The sequence below is a fragment of the Narcine bancroftii genome, chromosome 2, assembly GCF_036971445.1.
Source record: "Narcine bancroftii isolate sNarBan1 chromosome 2, sNarBan1.hap1, whole genome shotgun sequence".
Taxonomy (NCBI): domain Eukaryota; kingdom Metazoa; phylum Chordata; class Chondrichthyes; order Torpediniformes; family Narcinidae; genus Narcine; species Narcine bancroftii.
The window spans coordinates 107556586-107580187 of NC_091470.1; the positions used below are offsets into that span (position 1 = coordinate 107556586).

General features: G+C 40.0%; 1 protein-coding gene across 1 annotated transcript in view; it reads right to left on the reverse strand.

The window, feature by feature from the left end:
* The window catches only part of LOC138754106 (phosphatidylethanolamine-binding protein 4), a 328885-nt gene that overhangs the window by 80319 nt on the left and 224964 nt on the right, over positions 1–23602 (reverse strand). The window contains exon 5 of the mRNA XM_069917930.1: positions 12068–12113. Within this exon, the coding sequence (XP_069774031.1) occupies positions 12068–12113 (46 nt within the window). The remainder of the gene's footprint in view (positions 1–12067; positions 12114–23602) is intronic.

Consider the following 23602-nt stretch of genomic DNA (forward strand, 5'->3'; position numbering starts at 1 on the left):
CATATATAAATAAATATATATTGTTCAATAAATAATATCGTTGCAGAGGGTTAGTATGAGCAAATTCATTTAGTTGTTCGGCAGTCGCACTGGCCATGGGAAGAAGCTGTTTCTCAGCCTGATGGTGCTGGCTCTGATACTTCTGTATCTCTTTCCCAACAAGCATAGCTGGAATGTGTGGGGTGGTAGGGGTCCTCAATGATTTTGTGTGCACTCTTCAGACAATGATCCCGGTAAATCACATTGATGGGGGTGAGGAAGGGCACTCCAATGATCCTCTCTCCTGCTCTTAAGGTCCTGTGGATTGACCTCCGATCCAATGCCCTCTGCAACCGTACCACACTGTGATGCAGCCCAGGATACTCTCGATAGAGCTTGTGTGGAAAGTTGACTGGTGGTAGCCTTGCCCACCTCAGTCTTCTCAGGAAGTGAAGTCACTGTTGCACCTTCCTGACAAGTGAGGAGAAACACAACAAGCAACACAATATTCTTCCAGTTTGTTGACATCTTCATAGATTTCTGGTTGCCATGACATAAGAGGGGGCCTAGGGCACTGAAGGTTCCCTAATCATGTCGGAGGATCGGATCTGGAGGTCAGGGTGATGATAGTTTGGACTGGAGTCTGTGTGACTGTGAGGATTACGCAAATGCTGGAGGAGAATCCACGGACTATCAGTGACTCTGAGGGGTCTCACTTTTGCTTCTCTTTCTCCGTCTGTAAGACGCGCTTCAGGCAGTTTCCTACGATGGCAAATCTGTCTGCTTTGTGGCAGACCAAAGCCAATTCCGTTGATATTGCACTGTTTTTATTACATGACAATAAATGAAACTTGGATCAATAAAAAAGAGGTACGAGGAAGCAAGTGGACTGGAAATACCACTGTGGACCACTTGAGCCAAAATGCACTCTTTCTGGACCTGTGTGTTTCACGATACAAGCAGCAGGTATTGGAGTCATGAATTTTTTAAACTGGTGACATGGACCGTGCTATATGTCTAAATTAAATAATTAAATTATGTCAAAAACCATAAAATAATAGTTAATAAACTCACAAACAAATCCATTTATATATTTTGCATTTTTTATAATCCCATCAAATCCTAATTTGCTGACTTATTTTCGAAAGCTCAGTTCTTCCCTGCAGTTTCCATGCTCACTTCTGACACTTGTTATCAGACTGTCTCTCTGACTATAAATCTTTTACATGCAGAATTCATGTGTACACATGCTTTTCATTTTTGATCTTTGCTGAAGCAATACAGAACACCAGCAACTCCTTTGAAACAGGATACATAATCAGACACTTCATAAACTTCAATAGCAATCATTGACAAGCCTGCATCTTATTTCAATTTTCCAATAGCTCACCTTGAAGTAAAGGCTGATGTGAATTGGATTCATTGTTTTGTGAATAACAAGACATAACATTTTGGCATATGGCGGATGCCTGTGCTTAATCAGTGCTGGGGGTCTATAAAAGGAAGAAAGGGGAATACTGTGGAGCTACTGGAAAACAAAGACAAAGATTTTGAAAAGATGAGATTAAATTCAACGGCCCATTATAAGGTGATGGACAGGTGAGAATCCTTTTAAATTAAAGGATCAACATCAATGCAATATCATAGGTAATTAATGTACGGCTCAGCATACGTTAAATTAGCCTCAATATTAGAAACGTGAAAAGGAGAAATGGATTTTTTTCACCCGCATTCTTAGAAATATCACCAAAGTGGCCATTCGTGGAGCTAATTAATGGAATTTGGAGCTGAATTTTGAAACACTTCAAGGAAGAAAATAAGAGTATGAGAAATAAGCGAGGAAATCAGAGAGATATATGGGTTGAATCTTTTACGGTGAACAATAGAACAACATTGCTGCATTTCATTGAACATTTCACAATTTTTCTGTCAATTGCATTTGGTATAGTTATCCATTTCTTTCATTGTTACATCAAGATAAAATGTCATTTAACTCATTCGAAAGATACTTTGGAGTAAGGGGTTGATGTACTATCTTATCACAGAGACACACGGTCAATGTCTTGCTGTAGATTATATTTTTTTTCATTTATTCATTCACCAGATGTGACTACCACTTGTATGCTGGCATTTATTGTTACTCCTTATTTGCTGAGAATTGAGGAGGCAGGAGACAATTATATTGGTATATTCTGGAAGAATCAAAATGAAAACATCCTTCCCCTCAATAGATGATGGAAAGAACTGAAGTTTTTCTATTTGATTTTATCCCCCTCCTGATTAAACACCACATTTCATCCTTCAGCAATTATTAAAAGGCAAATCTTATCCTTGTAGTGTGATGAGCAACCACAGCAATTCTCAAGATAGCTCATCACTGCCTTGTCAAGGCAATTAGCGATGTATGATTAATGCTGCCCTTGCCAGTGGCGTCACATCCCAATAAAATGAATGCATTTTATTTTAGGCGGCACAGTGAGCGTAGCAGTCATCTTAACGCTATTACAGCATCAGTGCAGCGGTTACATTAATGCTATTACAGCGGTAGTGACCCGGATTAGAATCCAGCACTCTCTGTAAGGAGTTTGTACATTTTCCCGGTTCTGCATGGGTTTCCATCAGGTGCTCTGGTTTCCTCCCTCCCTTTGGTGGCTTCATTGGCAAGGCCACTTTATCACCTTTGGGATTGTGATGGTGAGGCAACCAGAAAGGCCCCAGCTTCAGTTCCAAGAATGTGCCTGTGAAGCAAACACAAACTAGATTTCCCCCAACACTATCACTCTCCACACAGACATGCTCACTCTTGAATTATGGCAATCTCTGATTGTGGTTTGAAAATTAGATCTACTTTTGTGAATATCACTGAAAAATAAACAGAGCTCCATATGCTTAAGTGGGTTACAATCTGTGTCATTCTTACTATTTGGAAGTGTTAACAGTAACAGCTCTCTGCTGGAGTTACTTCATGAGCAGCATAATCAGATGGCTGTAGAGTGCACAGGATCAGCTCTATAGTGCACAACAAAGTCCATTACAGTAACATTTGATGAAATAACTCCAAAGAGGCAAGTTTTAGATTTTTGTCTTGTGGTGAGGGGGAAAACTTGTAATAACTGGAAATATACCAATTTAGAGCAGGTTAAAGTCGGCATAAATGGCAATGAAAGTAGATAAGGACAAACAGCAAAGTGTTCATAGATATATGTATATTTTAATAGGATAGTTATGGAAATTCAATCTCAAGGTGCTATGATATGCAAATTGAAGGGAGTGTTCCATTGGAAGTGCTATGAAATTGGTTTATTAATGATGTGATTACTGGGGTGGGGTGAAATTGGGTTCATGGAACAATATTCTCCCTCGATTCTTTTTGTTTACCTGACTGACAACTGGAATAGAGCCTGAATATTCCTCGGGAGCACAGTCCATATGGGGTATGAGGTAAATAGGAGGAGTTTTGGAAGAGAAAAAATAGCTAAAAGTACATTTATTTCCTGATATTGTATGTAATAAGTGGAAATGTTGATACAGACTTTTAAATTCTTATAGTTTGTTGCAATAAATAAGTTAATTATCTTCAAAAACTATGACCTCAGGAATTTGTATGATTAATTTCAATATTACCCATGGCACAAAAATGTAAAATAACAGTCAATGCTTTTCTTTATACAAAGCTTGTTTATGTACATTAACAAAAGTGTGATAAATGTAAAAATGACCACCGCAAACTATACTAACAGCAATGAAATTGCTGGTACAGATAAGCATTGTAACTGCAATGTGTTGGCAGCAATTAAAAGTTTTTTTTAAAGTTTCAGTAAATTCAGGTCATAGAAACTGTTCAAGCACATTCACCATGACATCTAATGGTGATATTGTACCCATTTTCTTTGGGAAGAAACAGTTACTCTGCAGTGAAAAACATTTCTTGGTGAGTCTGAATACTCCTTTCCTTTGCATAAATGATTTAGGAAGCATCAAATCGATCCTGTTACCATTTATGAGCCTCCTTCAAACAAAGTTAAAATGTTCAATTTAAGGTTTCTGTGGTAAACCATTGTTATGTATAATTGTCTGGTCAAGCACACCCATTGGCCGGTTGTACCTGTGGCCCCTCCCCCCCCCAGGTTCCTGTATAAAGGTGACTGTTCCACAGCCCCTTGTAGCTCAGTACACACCAACTAAACAGTATGGATATGCTTGTGTTCTTAAGTGAATAAAAAGTCTTTTAGTTTCTCTCCAATAGTCTTTTGAGCAATAGATGGTGCCTCAGTTTCCATGCAAATCAGGTGACACTGTCCTTTCATTAACTGTTTTGTGGAGCAATCCACGCTGCAAGCCTACACGGGCAAGGCCCCCAATGCTATATTGAGGACAACATCGGGGTTGCCTCATACACCCGAAATGAGCTCATCAACTTCATTCACTTTGATCTCAAATTCACCTGATCCATCTCCGGCAACACTCTCCCCGTTTCTTGATCTCTTTGTCTCCATCTTGGGAGACAATTTTTTCACGGACATATTTGACAAGCCCACTGACTCCCTCAATCACCTCGGCTGAACTTCTTCACACGAGTCCTCTGCAAGGATTTGATTCCTTTCCCCCAATTTCTCTGTCTCCTCCCAATCTGTTTCCAAGAAGAGGTCTTCCAGGCCAGATCATCAGAAATGTCCTTTTTCTTCCATGGACATAGCTTCCCCTCCACCATCATTAACTCATCCCTTACCCACATCTCCTCCATTTCCCACTCATCTGTCCTGGACCCCTCTTCCCCCAGACGTAACAAATACAGGATTCCTCTTGTCCTCACCTACCACCCAACTAGCCTCCACATCCAACACATTATCCTCTGTAATTTCCACCACCTATAACATGATCCCACCACCTTCCCCTGTGACAGAGTATTTAGAGGTGGTTTGGGAGGAATTGTTACAGCAGCTTGCACACACACATTTTAAAATACAGAGTATATGCAGGACTTTTGCAGAGTGTTTTTTGCAAGAAAGCAACAAAGTTGCAGAATAGAGTTTGCCTGGGAGAGCATGCGATCTTTGCAGGCAGAGAACTGTTTTGTTCTCAAAGAGGGAGGGTGTGAAACAGAGAAAGGAGTGACAGAAATTATTTCCAAAAGGACAAAGCTGGCAAACTTTGGAAGGCTGTCTGGTCAAAGGAGAAGACTGGCGATCTGAAAGGTGACCTGAAAGAAAGAGGATCATCTGGAGAATCCTGAAGGGGGAAAGTTTCGTCAGCAAGACTGATTGAGATGGAATCAATTGCGGATGTCCAGGAAAATGAATCTCTCTGAAAATCAGCAAGAACCCTCCTGAGTGGTAACCATTTGCCTGTTAAACACCAAAGACTGGTGAACTTTGTTAATGCTAACTTCTGTGCACAGTACAAGAATTGCCTGAGTGAGATTGGACTGTGATCCAAAGAACTTTACTAATCTTAAATATACATTACACATACCTGTACTTAATATTAGAGGGGGGATTAGGTAGGTTAAGTAATAAGTTAAAATTTAATTCTGTTTTCTTGTTCAAATATAATTAAAAACAACTTTTGTTTAAGTAACCCTGTGTTATGGTGCATATCTATTGCTGCTGGTTTTTGGGATCCTCTGGACTCTGTAACACCCCTCTCCTCTTTCCATAGGGACTGCTCCCTCTGTGACTCCCTCATCCATTCATCCCTTCCAACCAAACATTAACCTTCCCATGCGGCCAAAGAAAGTGCCACACTTGCACCCACGCATCCCCCCTCACCACCATTCGGAACCCCAAACAGTCCTTTCAAGTGAAGCAACATTTCACTGTGTATCTGGGGAGTCATCCATTGCATCCGGTACTCCCGTTATGACTGGACGCAGACTGGTAGATCACTTTACTGAGCATCTTTGCACTGTTTGCGTCAGTGACAAGGATCTCCCAGTGGCCAATCACTTTAATTCCGTGATCCACTCCCAGATGTCTGACCATGGCCTCATGTACAATCCCACCCATAAATTGGAAGAGCAACACTTAATTTTCAGTCAGGACACTCTCCAACTAGAAAATTGACTTCTCCAGTTTCTGCTAGACCACTCTCCATTCTCCTTCCCTTTGTCTTGTCTCCAGCTCTCCATCTCCTTCTCTCTCCATTCACAGAGCCATACTTCTCCCCTTGTTAGCTGTTGAGCTCTCCTTCCCTTATCTAACTATGACCTTCTATCTTTGAAACTGTGCTCCTCCCCTGTGCCTCCCTCTGCACCATTTTGTTCGGACTCCTGGCGACATTTTTCCATACCTCAAGGCTGAAACGCTAGTTATGTATTTTTATCTTTCCTCTGTGCTCCTCCCCCATGCCTCCCTCTGCACCATTTTGTTCGGACACCCGGTAACATTTTTCCATACCTCAAGGCTGAAATGCTAGTTATGTATTTTTATCTTTGCTCTGTGAAGAACACTGTTGGACTTGCTGTGTTTCTCCAGCATTGTATTTACTTCCACCATGGTGTCTGCAGACTTTCGTGTTTCACCTTTGATTAATATCATACAGCTGTTTTTTTAAATTTCATTTTAATTCTTTTATTTTAATTTAGACAGGCAGCATGGTAACAGACCCTTCCAGCCCATGCCGCCCAAATATCTCAATTAACCTACAACCCTTGTATTTTTTAAGAGTGGGAGGAAACTGGAACACCCAGAGGAAACCAACACAGACACAAGGAGAATGTACAAACTCCTTACAGATAGCGTCGGATTTGAATAGTATTGCGCTAACCGCAATGCTAACCATGCCTTCTAAAATAAAATGTATTCATTTTATTTGGATGTGACATTACTGTTAATGGCAGATTAATTGTATATCGCTAATTGCCTTGAGAAGGAATGAGCTATCTTGAGAATTGCTGCAGTCCTTTGGTGAATCATACTTTTGGGGAGATCATTCTAAGATTTAAACCCAATGACCATGAAGAATCATGGCATATGTCTAAGGATAGAAGGCAACTTGAAGGGAAACAAGGCAGTGGTGTTGGCACCTTAATGTAGGCCACAGGGTTAGAGATTTTGCAGGTGTACATTTCTTCTTCTGCTAGTGATCTACATGGTTTTGATGCTGCAAAGTCTATCTAGTCTTATTCTTTTTCTATTTCCATCCAGCGGCACAATCAAAGGAACTGCTCACACTAACCATCCAAGAATCTCATATGTACAAAACATATTTGTATAGATGAAATACTTATCCTGCTTATGTACTGTTTGTCTGAATGTATATTGTATCTGGTTGTGTGTCTGCATGTTTTGCACTGAGGACTGGAAGAACACTGTTGGACCTGCTGTGTTTCTCCAGCATTGTATTTACTTCCACCATGGTGTCTGCAGACTTTCGTGTTTCACCTTTGATTAATATCATACAGCTGTTTTTTTTAATTTCATTTTAATTCTTTTATTTTAATTTAGACAGGCAGCATGGTAACAGACCCTTCCAGCCCATGCCGCCCAAAATGTTTCATTGGGTTATACTTGAACAATCAGATAACAATTCTACTCGAAACAACATGACTCCTACTCTACAATAGATTTCCTATTGGCTTCAGCCCATTTAGAGGGTAGGATCATGGAAGCCATGTACAGGGCGAGACTTCTCTCAGACCACTCCCCAATCTTGACTATAGACATGACAGATAAGCAGGACGTGTAGGTGGCGTCTTAACACTTTGCTATTGAAAAAGCCAGAGTTTTGTAGCTTTATAAGATCTCAAATAACTCAGTTTTGTGAGGACAACTGCCCCTCTACTCCAGATAAATTTCTTCTATGGGACACCCTCAAGGCATACTTGAGGGGTCAGATAATTGAGTATACGAAAGTGGTCAAGAAAAATTATACGAGGGAAGTGGAAGAATTGGAAAAGAACATGACCCAATTAGCGAAGGATTTTCAGGAATCAGGCCTAGAGGACCATTAAAGAGCTCTCACAAACAAGAAATTGGAATATAATACATTTCAGAAATATAGTATGGAAAAGGCTATTATGAGGTCGAGACAAAAATATTATGAGTTGGGGCCGAGAGCACATAAGGTATGGCAGTTGAGGGAAGAACAAGCCTCTAGAAGAATTAATGTAATACGAATGGGGAATGGCCAGGTCTCATACAAACCAAAGGAAATTAATGAGACCTTCAGGGAATTTTATGAAGGATTATAGAAATCTGAGAATGGGTTCCTGGCCAGATAAGACCTCCCTGCCTGACCCCAGAGGATTAGCCAGGATTAGATCTTACTTTTACTGAGGAAGAACTGGGTAAAGCATTGAGGGCACTGTAAACAGGTAAGTCTCTGGGGGAGGACGGGTTCTCGCCTGAGTTCTGTCGAGTATTTAAGGACTTATTAATGCTTCTCTATATGGAAGTGATAGACCAGGCTAGGGAAACAAGGTCCCTCCAGGAATCTTTTACAGTGGCGATTATTACGACAATTTTGAAGAAGGGAAAGGATCAGCTTATGCCCTCTTCCTATAGGCCAATTTCTCTCCTGAATACTGATTACAAGATCCTAGCCAAAGCCTTGGCAAATAGATTGGCATTGCATTTGCCGAAATTGATAAACAAGGATCAGACAGGCTTTGTGCAGAGAAGGCAAGTAGCAGATAATATTGGCAGATTGCTGAGTGTTATGCATCTGGGACATTCCAGAAGTGAGAAGGGTCTGGCCATCTCCTTGGATGCAGAAAAGGCCTTTGATAGACTGGAGTGGGAATTTTTTATTCAAGGTGCTGGAGAAGGCAGGGTTGGGACGAATTTTTCAAAATTGGATTAGGGTGGTATATCACGCAACCAAGGCGAAAATTGTAACCAATGGGCAAGTCTCTCCAGCCTTCCCACTTACCAGATCTAGTAGGCAAGGGTGCCCACTCTCACTGGCTCTCTTTGTGCTGGCTATGGAACTGTTGGCAGAAGCCATTTGGCAGGATCCAGACATCAAAGGTTATAGAGTGGGCCAGGAGGAACACAAAATTAACTTGTTTGCTGATGATGTACTGATATTTTTGACAGACCCTGCGACTTCCTTGCTTAGGCTGCATGAAGTACTGGAGAACTATGGGGAACTTTCTGGGTATAAGATGAATTGGGATAAGAGCGAGGTGATGCCACTCACTGAGGGTAATTATAATCAATTTAAAGGAATTAGTAGTTTAAAGTGGCGACAGAAGGGGATCATATACCTATGAGTTAATATTGATAGTGACTTGAATAATTTATACAAGTTAAATTATGCCCCCTTGCTGGGAAGAGTCAAGGACTTAAAGAGGTGGATGCCCCTGCTTATCAGGATAGGCAGGGTCAACTGCATCAAAATGAATGTGTTGTCAAGATTCCAACATCTTTTCCAAACATTGCCTGTGCCGTTGCCCCAGGGTTTCTTCAAACAGTTATCACATATGGTTAGGAGGTTTCTTTGAAATGGTAAGGGACCAAGGGTCTCTATGGAAAAATTAACATGGGACTATAGACTAGGTAGATTGAGATTGCCGGAGTTCAAAAAATATTATTGGGCAGCTCAGTCGAGATACATCGCCTCCCTTTTTCAGGGAGGAGATGTACCATCCTGGGCACAAATTGATCTGCACCTGGTGAGCGAGAAGATAGCAGAGGATTTTATTTATAAATGGGACATTAAATTGTTGACAGGGAAGAAGTGCAGCCCCATATTAAAGACCAAAATTAACCAGTATGGATATTAAGATGGGGCTGTCACCAAAATCTCCCTTGACTCCGAATAAATTAATACCACTAACAATGGGTAACAAGATTCTGGACATCTGGCTCCGTAAGGGAGTCAGGTGTACAGAGGACTATTATGAGCAAGGGCAATTAATGTCATTTGAAAAGCTTAAAAATAAATATGATTTACAGAATAAAACATTCCCCTGCTATCTTCAAATAAGGTCTTTTCTACGGGACGTATTAGGTCCAGGTATGGTCCTACCTCGTTGCAGTAGCATAGAGGCCCTGATTCGAAGGGGGATCAGCAAGAAATTTATTTCAGCAATGTATTACCTGTTCCAGACAGAGAGACCCAAACCAGGCCTTCATAGGTCAAGAGAAAGATGGGAGTCGGACTTGGGTATTACAATTGACGAGAGGTGTTGGTCCGACCTGTGCCAGGAAAGTATGACCAAGGTCATTAATGCAAGGTACAGGCTGGTCCAGTATAACCTTCTGCACCAGTTGTACATAACACTGCAGAAAATCCATAGATCAAAGCCAGAACTCCCAGACAAATGCTTCAGGTGTGGTGTTGCAGCCGGGAAGTTTGTACATGCAACTTCGTCATGTGCCAAGGTGAGCCCCTTTTGGGTGGATCTAGGCCAAGTCCTGGAAAAAATTATAGGTAAACAGTTCCCTCAAGACCCAGAGGTGTTCCTGCTGGGGAATATAATGGACATAAGGCTTACAATGAAGCTGTCAAAATTTCAAATCCAATTTGTGTTAATCGCATTGGCAGTGGCCAGGAAGTGCATTGCGGTGACCTGGAAGTCCGACTCTATTAGTATCGACCGATGGAACAAGGAAATGCAAAGTTGATTTCCCCTGGAGAAAATAACTTGCAATCTGAGAAACAAGTCCAGCACTTTTCAGATTTGGCAGCATACATGCTTTCTCCCTCTCCCGCACTGAATCTGATCAAGGAAAATCAAGAATGAACACCAACCTAGAAGCTGTCCGTTGAGCCGTGATAGTCCCGGTTTCTTTTCTCATTTCTCTTTTTATTATTTGTACTCTTATTCATTTCCTTCATGTTAGTGTTTGTTATTGTTATTGACATTGGAGTATGAACGAATTGTTTAGTTTTATAGGTGGGGGGAGGGGTGGGCAATGATGTGGGCTTGTGTGTGTATATATATATATATATATATATATATATACATATATATATATAATATAGTCATAGAGAAAAGGAATATATGTAGATGTATCTTCTTTGGCTTGGCTTCGCGGACGAAGATTTATGGAGGGGGTAAAAGTCCACGTCAGCTGCAGGCTCGTTTGTAGCTGTATAGGAGATTGTGAACTGCCATCATTGGTAGGTCGCAGTACAGGACTACAAGCCTGGATGAAAAATTATAAATTATAAATAAAATATTCCAAAAGAACCAATAAACATGACTTGACTTGATATGCTATGTCATTATCTCCATGATCGCCCTGTTTTCATTTCTGATGGATTTTACCTCGACCTACAGGGTGCTGAAATCCTCATCAAGCCGTTAACACTTCAACTGTTGACAATTGTGACTATCCTTCCTCTCCAAGACTTTCAAGTTGTTTAAATGGCCTGTTCACCCTGTCTCAACTTTTGTATGTGCACCCCTATTTCTAACTGCCCAAAATTTTGCATTTAGTATAATCACAGTGTTTGTAGACTTTCCTGTTTCACACCTATTTCTATACTGTCCAAAAGTCTGTCCTTCCCTATTTCTGTCATCTTTCCTCTCCCTCAAAAACTCTTAAACATCCCTATTTTAATTGCTTCTCCACACAATTCAGTTCTAAAATCTCTCTGCCTTTTATCTCCTCTTTCTCCTTATTTAAACCTGGCTTTTGACTAGCATTATCTGTTTTGTGTTGCCTCAGTTTGCCTGCTAACGTCTTGGATAAGTGCTTGGGATGCTTTGTTAGTTTGCAGGTTCCAGAATATAAATAAGCAACGTGAGTGGGATTTTTGTTGCATTGGACAAAAGACCTTAATTTTATTTGTGCAATTACAACTGCACACCTCATGAGTCATAGGTTTTAGTTTTATTCATCTGTCCAGGATGGTATAGAGGAACTGCCACGGAAGGAAAACTGACACAATTCAACATTGGGAGAATATACCTTTAAGATAATTGTGAACAGCTTTAATTACCTTCCTTATTCTATGAGAATTAATGAGCACACCTCCTCTTCTGACTAAATCACTGAGCAATCCTTCAGTCACAGGTCTGGGGGAGTATGGTGCCAGCCCAATACTTTGAGCTTTAGGAGGCTGTGTAGGGGTTATTAGTTGTGATGTGGGTGGAAATGGCATATTAAGAGATCAGTGAGTAGACGTTGTTTACCTGACAGAACCTTGCCTTTAACTTTTCCATCCAGGAGATCTTTGCCCTGTAAATGAAAAATGAGAAGGGACAGTGATATCAAAAATAATTTTTGAAACTTCTTGTCAGAGGACATCTTCCAATTTCAATTATTCAACATAGATCCTCACAGTTTTGCATTGCACTCATTCAATGTGCATCAGCCTTCAGAAATAAAGGCCCAATAAATTGGGCCTTTATATTGCATATTTGTTATCCTATGAACCACTCGGTATGAGGTGCAGCAGTAGAATAAAACTCACTATTTTCTGATCCAAGAAGGAACCTACATCAAACTCAAATTACCAGTCAAGCAATAGTTTACCTCTCAGAAACTATATCTACAGACAACGTGCCACATTCCTCCATCACCAGCTCTGAATACACCCTGTTATATTAACAAATGAGACGAATTCAGGAACAATTCTTACAGCCATTCCACTTCATTATGGTTACAGGAAGAAGTAGAGATGGAAATAATGGAAGTGGATGGGGGTGCGGCTTAACTAAAATTGGAAATATCGATATTCATTCTCTTTTGTTCAAGGTTGTCCAGGAAGAACATGGTGTGTTGTTCCTCAAGTTTAAATTTGGTCTTATCCTGACAATAGATGAGGCCAAGGATAGACATATCTGTGCAGGAATGGCTGTACAGTTGAAATGATTGGCTACAAGAAGGTCAAGCTGAGCCTCACCCACAGATTGTAAGTCCGTGATGAACTCATTTTAAAGATGGTTTAATTTGCCAATATTGATATCTTTTCTGTAGTTAGATGACCAGAACTGCACACAATACTCCAAATTTGGCCTCAACAAAGTCTTATAAAATCTTACCATAATATCCCATCTCCTATACTCAATACTGTAGAAGTCTGAATCACAGACAAGTTGAACATTTAAGGGCTATATTGTAACAATATAGTTCTAATTTATGAAGGCCAACATGCCAAATTCTCTCTTTATGGCCCTTTCCACCCGTGATGCCAGTTTCAGGGAATTATGAACCTGTATTCCTAGATACCTATGTCCTACCACATTCCTCAATACCCTACCGTTTACTGTCCTTTTTTGGCTTGTCAATTCCTCACATTTGTCTGCATTAAATTCCATCTGCCATTTTGAAGCCCACTTTCCAGCTGGTCCAGATCCCTTTGAAAGCCTTGAAGGCCTTCCTAACTATCCTTGCACCTCCAATCTTTGTGTCATCTGCAAACTTAAATGGTATTTGGGCACTAGATGAAATTTTCCAGTTGCAGATTTTTTTTTCTATTCCTATCAGGATTGCAGTTAGAATTAATGGACAAAATTAAACTGAATTAAAAATACATGTGACATTTGGAAATATATGTTGTTAATTTTTCCAGCTGAATTTAAGCTGGACTTAGTTGGTGGATAAACTGATGTATCAAGAAACTACTCACAATAAAATGGAGTATACTTCATCCAGACAGTTGTTTCCCCAATCAACCAATCTTTCTTTTAACACTGAGCCTGTGCTTTAAAGGCTTACTGGGAGAAAAGTGCAAAGTTAAAAGGCAGAGAATGTCAAGATGAATGGCTTTAATCATATCCATTTGACTTTCCCTCAGCAAATAGATAAAGTGCTGCATGAACCAAGCAGATTTTACCAGTGTTATTCATCATTCTAACTTTTCTGTAGATCCCCAGCTAATGCACAGTATAGTTTGTTTTTAACTGGGCCATAATCAAGGTTAAAATCTGTAAAGTTCAGCCTTGAGTATATTGCAATACCTTCCTTTCAATCAGTTTATCTTTCTCTTTTTTCCCCAAACTTCCCTTCACTCTTGCATGACTAGGTGCCATCACCCAACTTTGCGCCATCCTAGGAACAATGGGAGCAGTTAAAGCTATGCCAAAGGTTGTGGTTTCAAACCTTACCTCCACCCTCCCCCCCCCCCGGTGATATCCACCGCACAATTCCTTCCATTCACCACCACCTCTGCTCCCTGACCCCCAGCCAACTTTTAGGATCAATAGTCCCACGGTTACATTATTTCCTGGCATATTGATTCTATAAATGAAACAGACATGATTTCCAGTGAGTCAATGGTGTTTTGCTTGGGAGTAGAACCCAGTGCAGATCTTCTGATGGTAGCTACAGCTCCACAGGCCAGATGGAAGCTGCAGCTGACTTTGCTTCTTTGCTCACCTTCCTGGTTCTCTGCTTGGTGCTTCTGACTTCTGTTCAGTATTGGAGAACAAGTTCTTTCAGGTGCCAATGTGAATGCTGAATCCCATAATATTTCATTCAACCTTGTCATTGTATCAGATCTGCACCTGACACTCCTAGAATATCGCTTTCTAGTTTTGGTCATGACTTCATGGAAATGATATGAAAACACTTAAAAATGTAGAGGGGATTTCCATAACAGGAGAATAACAGCAACAAGGAACAAAGTGAAGATTGATTTGTCAAGTATTTAGGCAGTTAAAATATATATAAAGCAAAGAGACAAATAACTTGGTATATAGATTTTAAATTAATTGGTAGAATGATTCAAAGAAAGCTGGAAAGAGTAATTTCTCTCAACAAATATTGAGTCTAGAATTTATTACATGAATGGGAGGTGGGAGAAATACTCATTTATATCTTTAAAGAACCTGTGTGAACACATCAGGACCCATAACCTGTCAGGCTCTGCACCAAGAGTTAGATAGTAGGACTAATCAAAAATCCATTTTAGCCAGCACAGACATAATAGGCCAAATGCCATCTTTTGTGCTATGAACTTTGATGACTCTTTTTAAGTGTCTTATATTGTCCAAAGCCTTATCATTTTGGCAGAGACATTTTAGTATGACAACACAGAATACTATGTGGAATAGGTGGGTGCAAAAAGAAACATGGTCCTTGTGACCTACTATTAATCAGATATTTAGATACAAGTGCAGCTAATAAGACCAGGAAATGTCTTTTGATATGAATTCATCCATATCAATTGCTGTCCATCCTTCATTGAATTGATTTGCCAGACTTATCATTTGCAAAAGCAAATGAAAAGTAGGGATTAGAGCTGGATGGAAAATGAATTCCAAGGTGTATAAAAAGCAATCAAAATATTTATGCTTCGTAAACCAACAGACAGTGAGAAAAGGCAAATTCCTGCAGATATTGTTAATGTGAAGAAGAACATAAAATGCTGGAAATATTAAGCAGGTAAGGAAACATCCAGCTTATAACAACACTCCAAATTGATGGAGATACCCATCTTATTACAACTACACTTTTCTGGAGGTTGTAGTTAATGTGATTTGAGGAGATTTGGTATGTCACCAAAGACTTGAAAACCTCTACAGGTATACTGTGGTGAGCATTCTGACAGGTTGAATCACTGTATGGATAGGAAAAACTCCAGATGGTTGTTAACACGGCCTGCGACATCACAGGCATCAGTCTTCACTCCACTGAGGACATCTACAAGAGGTAATGTCTTAAGAAAGCAGCCTCTATCCTCAAGGACCCCTACCACCCAGGCCACATGCTCTTCATTCTGCTACCATCAGGAAAAAGGTACAGGAGCCTGAAGACGAGCACTCAGCGGCTCAAGGACAACTTCTTCCCCTCTGCCATCAGATTTCTCAATGAACAATGAACCACAGACATGGCCTTACTTTATCTTTTTCTTGCACTATTTTTATTTATTTTGTAAAGTGATTAATAAAAATGTTTTCACTGTGATGCTGCTGCAAAACAACGAGTTTTGCGACATATTCATGACAATAAATTCTGATCCTGATTCTGTAATGTCGGCAGCAAATGCCAAAGACTGATGAGCTTTTTTAGCTGGGTCTTAACATGACAATTGCACAAAATTTTTGTCAGGTTATTTTATCAACAAGCTCACAACTTTGATATCATTTTCTGCTTTGCAATGATAATAATGCATTTCAGGAAGCTGCAATTTAAACATTTGTTTGCCCTGATTATGTTAGAAAGGGTCTATATTTTCACTCTTAGCTGATAAAATTCTGAGCCCTGTTGCACTGTAGTTAGATCACTGGGCAAGACAGGAATTTTCAAATCCCATGCAGCTTCTGAGGAATTAAAATTCAATAAATCTCAAAAAAGTTAGTTATGAATCGTGGTGGCAATAATGGTGATGTGGAAAGACTGGGTTATTATAATAATTTGAGTGAAACACAAAAGTCTGCAGACACTGAGATTGAGACTGCTGAGTTCCTCCAGCATCTCTGTGTTTCTATTATAATAATTCACCAGGCTCGCTCATGTTCGTTGAAAAAGGGAATGTACCCAGTTATTTATGCAGTCCCACATGAAAATTCCAGATCTACCATGACATAGTTGTCAGAAATGGCACAGAAAGCCACTCAGTTCAACGACATTGGTTGATGAGATTATTAAGCAGGATGTTCTTATGGAGAGAGGGAATGTGATTAAGAAAGACAATGGTGGGTTGCCATGTAAATCTCATTCTCATTTGAGTGTTCAATAATAGGCATTCCTGGGAGAATGTGGTCTAATTTCTTTCACAATGAAAAGAAGCATTGCACAGGGATTGATATTATTTGATGTTCAGATCAATCAATTGTTCAGTGATGTAAAATCCCCCTGAAGTTGTTATAATGTTTCACCCTGAAAAATATCCAGTATTGTTAAATCGAACTGTACTACAGAATAACATTTCTTGTTAATAATCATTAAAAACATTATTCAAAAAATTGAAAATAACTTTGGAACCAAATTATACTTACATGAAGAAAAAAGATCAGTAATTCAATGTGTGAGAATGCTGCATTATTAATCATGACAATCTTCTTGCCAATCACCATTTTAAAAAAAACTACAATCATACAGTAACACTTCATATAATAAAAAGAATTCATGCCTGAAATAAATTTTGTTCTGAGTCGTTTTTATACAGAAAAAAATTGCATAAAAAAACAAATATATTTACCAATAAGATATTAGTAAAAATTTTGACCAAGAACATTGATGAAAATGACCGAGACCAATGAGAGTAGTACAATAAATGTTGTCTTCATTGACTTTCACATAGCCCGTGTGGTAGGCTAATGTGAAAGGTTAGATTACATGGAATCTAGGGTAATCTAGCCAAATGAATACAAAATTGGCTTGGTGGTAGGAGCCAGAGGACTGTTTGTTCAAAGTTCAAATTTATTATCAGAGTACATACACAACATCACATTTAACCCTGAGAAGTTGTATGTGGATTGGTATGACGGATTGTTTTTCTGATTGGAGGCCTGTGACCAATGGTGTACTGCAGGGATTGATTGGTAGAGTCCAATGTTGACCATTTATATTAACAATTTGGATGAGAATGCAGGTGGTATAATTAGTCATTTTGCTGGTGAAATGAAAATTGGTGGCAAAAATAAACAGTGATAAAGGTTATCAAACTAGAACGGGTTTTTAAAAACATTTAGACAGCACGATTACAGGCCATTTTGGCCCACAGGTCCATGCCACCTAATTTACACCCCACTAACCTACACTCCTGGTATGTTTCAAATGGTGAGAGGAAACCAGATCCCCCAGAGAAAATCCACGCAGATGTGGAGAGAATGTATAAACTCCTTACAGACAGCATAGGATTCAAACTCCGATCCAGTCCCAATCGTTGGTGCTGTAAAGGCGTTGTGCTAACCGCTATGCCAACCGTGCCACCCTCAACTTATTGAGCAACTGGGGAACTGGGCTATGGAATGGCAAATGGAATTTGTCAGGTGTTGAATTTTGTTATGTTAAACTAAGATAGGAGAAACACAGTAAATGGCAGACCCCTGGAGAGTACTGCATAACAAAGAATATTACAGTACAGTACATGCCTTTTGGCACTCAATGTTGCGCTGACCTATAAAAAAGTATTTACAATTTAAACCTTCCCTACCTCATACCCATAACCCTGTATTTATCTTGCATCCATGTGCCTGTCTGGTTTTTTAAAATGTCCCTATTGTACCAGCATCCACCACCACCCCAGCAATACATTCCAGGCATCTACTACTTTCTGTGCAAAAAAACCTTACATAGAAACATAGAAGATAGGAGCAGGAGTAGGTCATTTGGCCCTTCGAGCATGCTCCGCCATTCAATGAGATCATGGCTGATCTTAAAGTTCAGTACCCCTGTTCCCGCCTTCTCTCCGTAACCCCTAATTCCCTTCTACTGAAGAAATATATCTAATTTCCTCTTAAATATATTCAATGAACCTGCCTCTACTGCTCTCTGTGGCAATGATTTCCACAGATTCACCACCCTCTGGGTAAAGAAATTCCTTCTCATCTCGGTTCTAAATGGTTTGCCTATTATCCTTGAACCATGGCCCCAGGTTCTGGACTCCCCCACCATTGGAAACATCCCTTCCGCATCCATTCTGTCCAGTCCTGCCAGAATTTTATGTCTCTATGAGATCCCCTCTCAATCTTCTAAACTCCAGCGAGTACAATTTGCGCAATCTTTCCTCATAAGTTATTCCTGCCATTCCAGGTATCAGCCTGGTGAATCGCCTTTGCACTCCCTCCATTGCAAGAACATCCTTCCTCAGATAAGGCGACCAAAACTGCGCACAATATTCCAGGTGTGGTCTCACCAAGGCTCTGTACAACTGCAGTAAGGTATCCTTATTCCTATACTCAAATCCTCTTGATGTGAAGGCCAACATACCATTTGCCTTTTTAACCGCCTGCTGTACGTGCATGCTCGCCTTCAGTGACTGGTGCACAAGAACCCCTAGGTCTCTCTGCACTTCCCCATCTCCCAATCTATTGCCATTCAAATAGTAATCTGCCTCTGGCTTCTGCCCCAAACTTTCCTCCCCTCACTTTATACAGATGTCTGTATTTGCTGCTATGCCCTGGAGAAAAGATGCTGGATGTCTACCTTATCTACACCTCTCATAATCTTTTAGAACTGAGAGACCGAGGGGTACAGGTACATAGTTCCTTGAAAATAGTGACACAGGTAGACAAGGTGGTGAAGAAAGAATTTTGCATGTTTGCCATCATCAGTCAGGGCACTGAATACAGGAGTTAGAGTAATTATGTAAAAGCTGTCCAACGTATTAGTAAAACTACAGTTAGAGTACTGTTTAATACACAAAATTGCTGGGGAAACTTAGCAGGTCCCGCAGCATCTATAGGAGGCAAAGAGACATACCTAACATTTTGGGCCCCGAGCTCTTCATCAAGGTATGAGGGGAAAAGCAGGCAGATAACTAAATAAAAATGTTAGGGGAGGAGAGAAGAGGAAGGTTGAGGTGGCAGGGGAGGAGCACAGGTCAACACGTGAATATAGATGGGAAGGCAGAAGAGAAAAAAAGCTGAGAAGTGAAAGGATAGAGAAAGGGAAAGGGGTGGGGAACTGAAGGAAATGAGACAAAGGGACAAAGAACATAAGAAATAGGAGTGGGAGTAGGCCCGTTGAGCCTGCTCCCCCATTCAATGAGATCATGGCTGATCTGATGATAGGCTCTTCTCCACCTACCTGCCTTTTCCCCATATTCCTTACTATTTAGAAATCCTTACTATTGCCTTACTATTTAGAAATCTATCCAACCTTGTCTTAAATATATTCACTGAAGTTGCCTCCTCTGAGCAAAGAGAGAGACGGGCTGAATGGAAACTGGAAGTCGGTTTGGTTGAAGAACATCTAGACAGACATATGTTGTTGCCCCACCTTTTCATTTAGGTACCTGTCTGACATTTGCTCATACCTTGCCAAAGGGTTTAATCCCAATTGTTGGTTATATCCCTTTGCTTCCTATCTATGCCGTGGGACCTGCTGAGTTTCTCCAGCACTTGTGTACATTGCATTTCATGAGGTTGTTACTTGGATTGAAAAGGCGTGAGTTGTAAGGAGAGACCAGATAGACTTTGATTTTATTTTTTCCCTGGATCTTAGGAGGCTACGGCGTGACTTTTTAGGTACATAAAATCATGAGTGACTAAAATAAAGTGAATAGTCAGTGTCTTTTGCTTAGAGAAGGGAGCCTAAAACTCAAGGGCATAGTTTTAAGATGAGAGAGGAAGTATTTAAAGGGTTCTTCAGAGGCAACTTTTTCATACACAAGGGTGGTGTGTATATAGAACAAGCTGCCAGAGAAACTGTTGAGGTGGGTATGTTATTTGGATATGTACATGGATAGGGAGCTTTCAAGTGACATGGGCCAAATGTGACTAGCTTGGCTAAGCAAATTGGTCAGCAAGAAGGAGTTGGATGAAGCACTTGTTCCCATGCTGTATGACTATATGGCTGAACAACCTTCAACAAGAAAAAAAGGAAAGGCGGCTTCAAGACAAACTTCACTGTAATAGTTTTGCATTAGGTATGGCTTCATAATATGTGGCTTTGTAAATTGCTAAATTTAATTCTTTCCTTTTCTATAATCAGCTAGACCAAAGTAAGAAATTAAAACAATTTATTTCATTACAGGACAACGCAGTGTTTTGTCGCTGAGTTATGTGCTTTACAATGACTAGGCCTAAGAATTCTTCAGTCCCTCAAAAGGGTTGTTAAACTGTCACTATACGGAGGTTGGGGCACAGGGAGCTCACTGCAACTTTGGTGTGAGGCGTCTGCGAACAGCAATATTCATTTTGATCTTGCCCAAGGAAATTCACAATAAAGCAGGAGCAGAGCTTGCTGAGGATTATACAAGTTGCAGATCTGGGAAATGGAAGTGACTAAAGTTGTGACTGAGAGAGGTTTAGGATAGGTTGGTAGTTAGGCTTGGACATCAGAGGTGGGGAACGTGTTGCTATGATGGGATTGGGAAAAATTGCAAGAGACTGGAAATGGATGAATCTGGAGCAAAAGAGGAACTGCTGGAGGAACTCAGTTGGTCAGGCAGCATCTGTGGAAAGCAGAAAGGTAGAGAATATTGCTAATTCAGATCCTGCATCGGGCCCAAATCCAAACTTGAGGCCAAAAGGGCAATGATTGAAAAATGATTGTCTCAAGTTGTCATGACAATTCTAACTTTTGCACATCTGCCGTTATCACGAAATTGCTTTAGCCTCAGCCCTGTAGACCACAAGTGATTTTCCACTACCAGTAATAAATTTAAATGATTTATAGATCTCCATAACAATTTATTTATATTTAGGATTACACTATTCACACCAATTTGAAATATCGGGTTTATGGATGATGTCATGGGGAATGAAGGTCAATTCTTTTTGGGTAGAAAGAGTCCAATTTAAAAATGGCTGGCGTTTGCTATCACTCATTTTATATTTCATGCCCAACCAGACTGTTTCAGAATTGCATAGTGATTCTTGGTGAGTTGACTGATCTTAATTGCACTTGCAGTGGAATGTAGGGCGGCACAGTTTACGTAGCGGTTAGCGGAACGCTGTTACAGTGCCAGCGATCAGAACTTGGGTTCGAATCCCACACTGCCTGTAAGGAGTTTGTACATTCTCCCTGTGTTTCCATGGGTTTCCTCTAGATGCTCCTGTTTCTTTCCACTGTTCAAAATGTACTGGGGGTTGTAGTTTAATTGGGCAAAACAAGCTCCTGGGCCAAAAGGGCCTGTTACTGTGCTGTATGTATGTCTAAATGTCCATACTGCTGGCAAGGGTTAAATATATATACTTCAGGACTCATAAACTTCTATTGGATAGGTACAAAAATGATACACCATACATAGAAAACTCAGTGCCAATCAAATTTTGTACCCACACGAAGACCAACCATTCAAATAAAAGTCCCAGCGAAGCAAATATCTTGCAAAACATTCAATACTTACACAACGAGCAAAATATGAGCAAAAACTATCAGCAAAAGAGGGAAAATAACATGTAATTTCATTGCATAGTGGTTAAGAAAGTGCTTGCATACATCACTGTTGAACTTAACAGTTACCTAATACTCTAATTTCCCAGCCACAAGTCAAAAATAAAACTTCAGACTAAATAAATGTTTACACAAATAATAAACTATAAATGCAGGAAGTGAGAAATTAGATTATGTTAGTCCAATATACCAAGTCTAAATATGCTCAGTATAATTATTCCTGTAGAATTCCAGTGGAATTTCCCTCTGTATAGAAAAATTATACACAGGTATTTGCAGTATGATTATTGACCCTTTTTCAGAATCAAATGTTTGAGACAAATATGAAATGACATGGAATTTGTCAAAATCTACAGCTCTGGCTTCAACATCACTTGAGTGGAGTTTTGTGAAAGGTTTATATTTATTTTGAATGTCCAGTATTGTCATAATCAATGTTAAAATTATCCTGACTGTCTGAGTACAACCATGACATCACATACAACCCTGAGATTCTTTTTCTGTGGGGCAGGCTCAGCAATTTCTTTACAAGATCACTGGCATTCTAATAATGAGCTGATCCATCCACCCACTCAGCCTCATTCTCCAGTAACTGTAGACTATAATGAGTAAGTTTGTTTAATAAATTTGTCTGAGTACAACTCAGTCAATACAATGCAAGGCCAAAGAACCAGAAATCTCGTGGAAAATGCAGGATTTGAAATCTCAGAGAGGTCAGAGATGGAGATATTTTCAACTTTGCAGTGTCCCCTCCTACTGTAGGGAACTGGAAGTTGGAGCATACATTGAGACAATACCTACTGTGATCAACTTTGCATAATTGGGGTCTGAGCTTTTTATAGTGGGCTCTCAATATAATATTACTGACTGTCAGTGTTGAATGAGTACTGTGTGCTCCTGAGAGTCCATGCAATGGCAAGTCTGGAAGCAGACTCCTGGAGTCGTAGAGCTTGGCAGATCTCCATGTCCCTCTAAACCTTTCCTATCCATGTCCCTACCCAAATGTCTTCTAGATGTCGTAATTATATCATTTTCTACATCTTCCTCTGGCAGATCTCAGTTGACCATTAAAAAAAATCATGTGGGCTCTTTTCTCATCTGTCACAACTTATTATTACAGCAATATCTTGGAATGCATCTTCTTTCTCCTAAACCTTCTCACTCGTTTCCTCCTCCACCCAACAATAAAGAATCCATGGTGTTACTACTCTGATTTATTCATCTTCATTTGCTGCCTCGAGGAGTAAGAGGAGATTAAGTGACTGGTCTCTTTACAGGTTATTGATGAGTGATGTTTGGCTTCCCAGATGATTGACAGAGAAATCCTTGGAGACATTTCTTGGCTGGAGAGACAGAGGGAAGGGGTAGATTCATGGTGAAATGGCAGGGAAGCAGGAGAAAGGCAGGTTGAGTAATGCTCGGAGAAACCTTAGGATATTTGGTTTGGTGGGTTAAGGAAAGGCAGAATAAGGAGCCAATTCACATAGAGCTGAGGAGGATTTTTTTAGTACACTGTATTGACAATGTTTAGAATTGTCTAGAGCTGTGCATACTGCTATTAATTAAATTCAAAAATATAAAAATCAGAGATCATATCAACAATAGAATTGTAAAGTCACGCTATAAATTAGTATGGATGGATCTTGATGGTTGACACATATATATAGTGGACTGAGGGGCCTGTTTCTATGATATACAGTAAAACTTGTGTTATC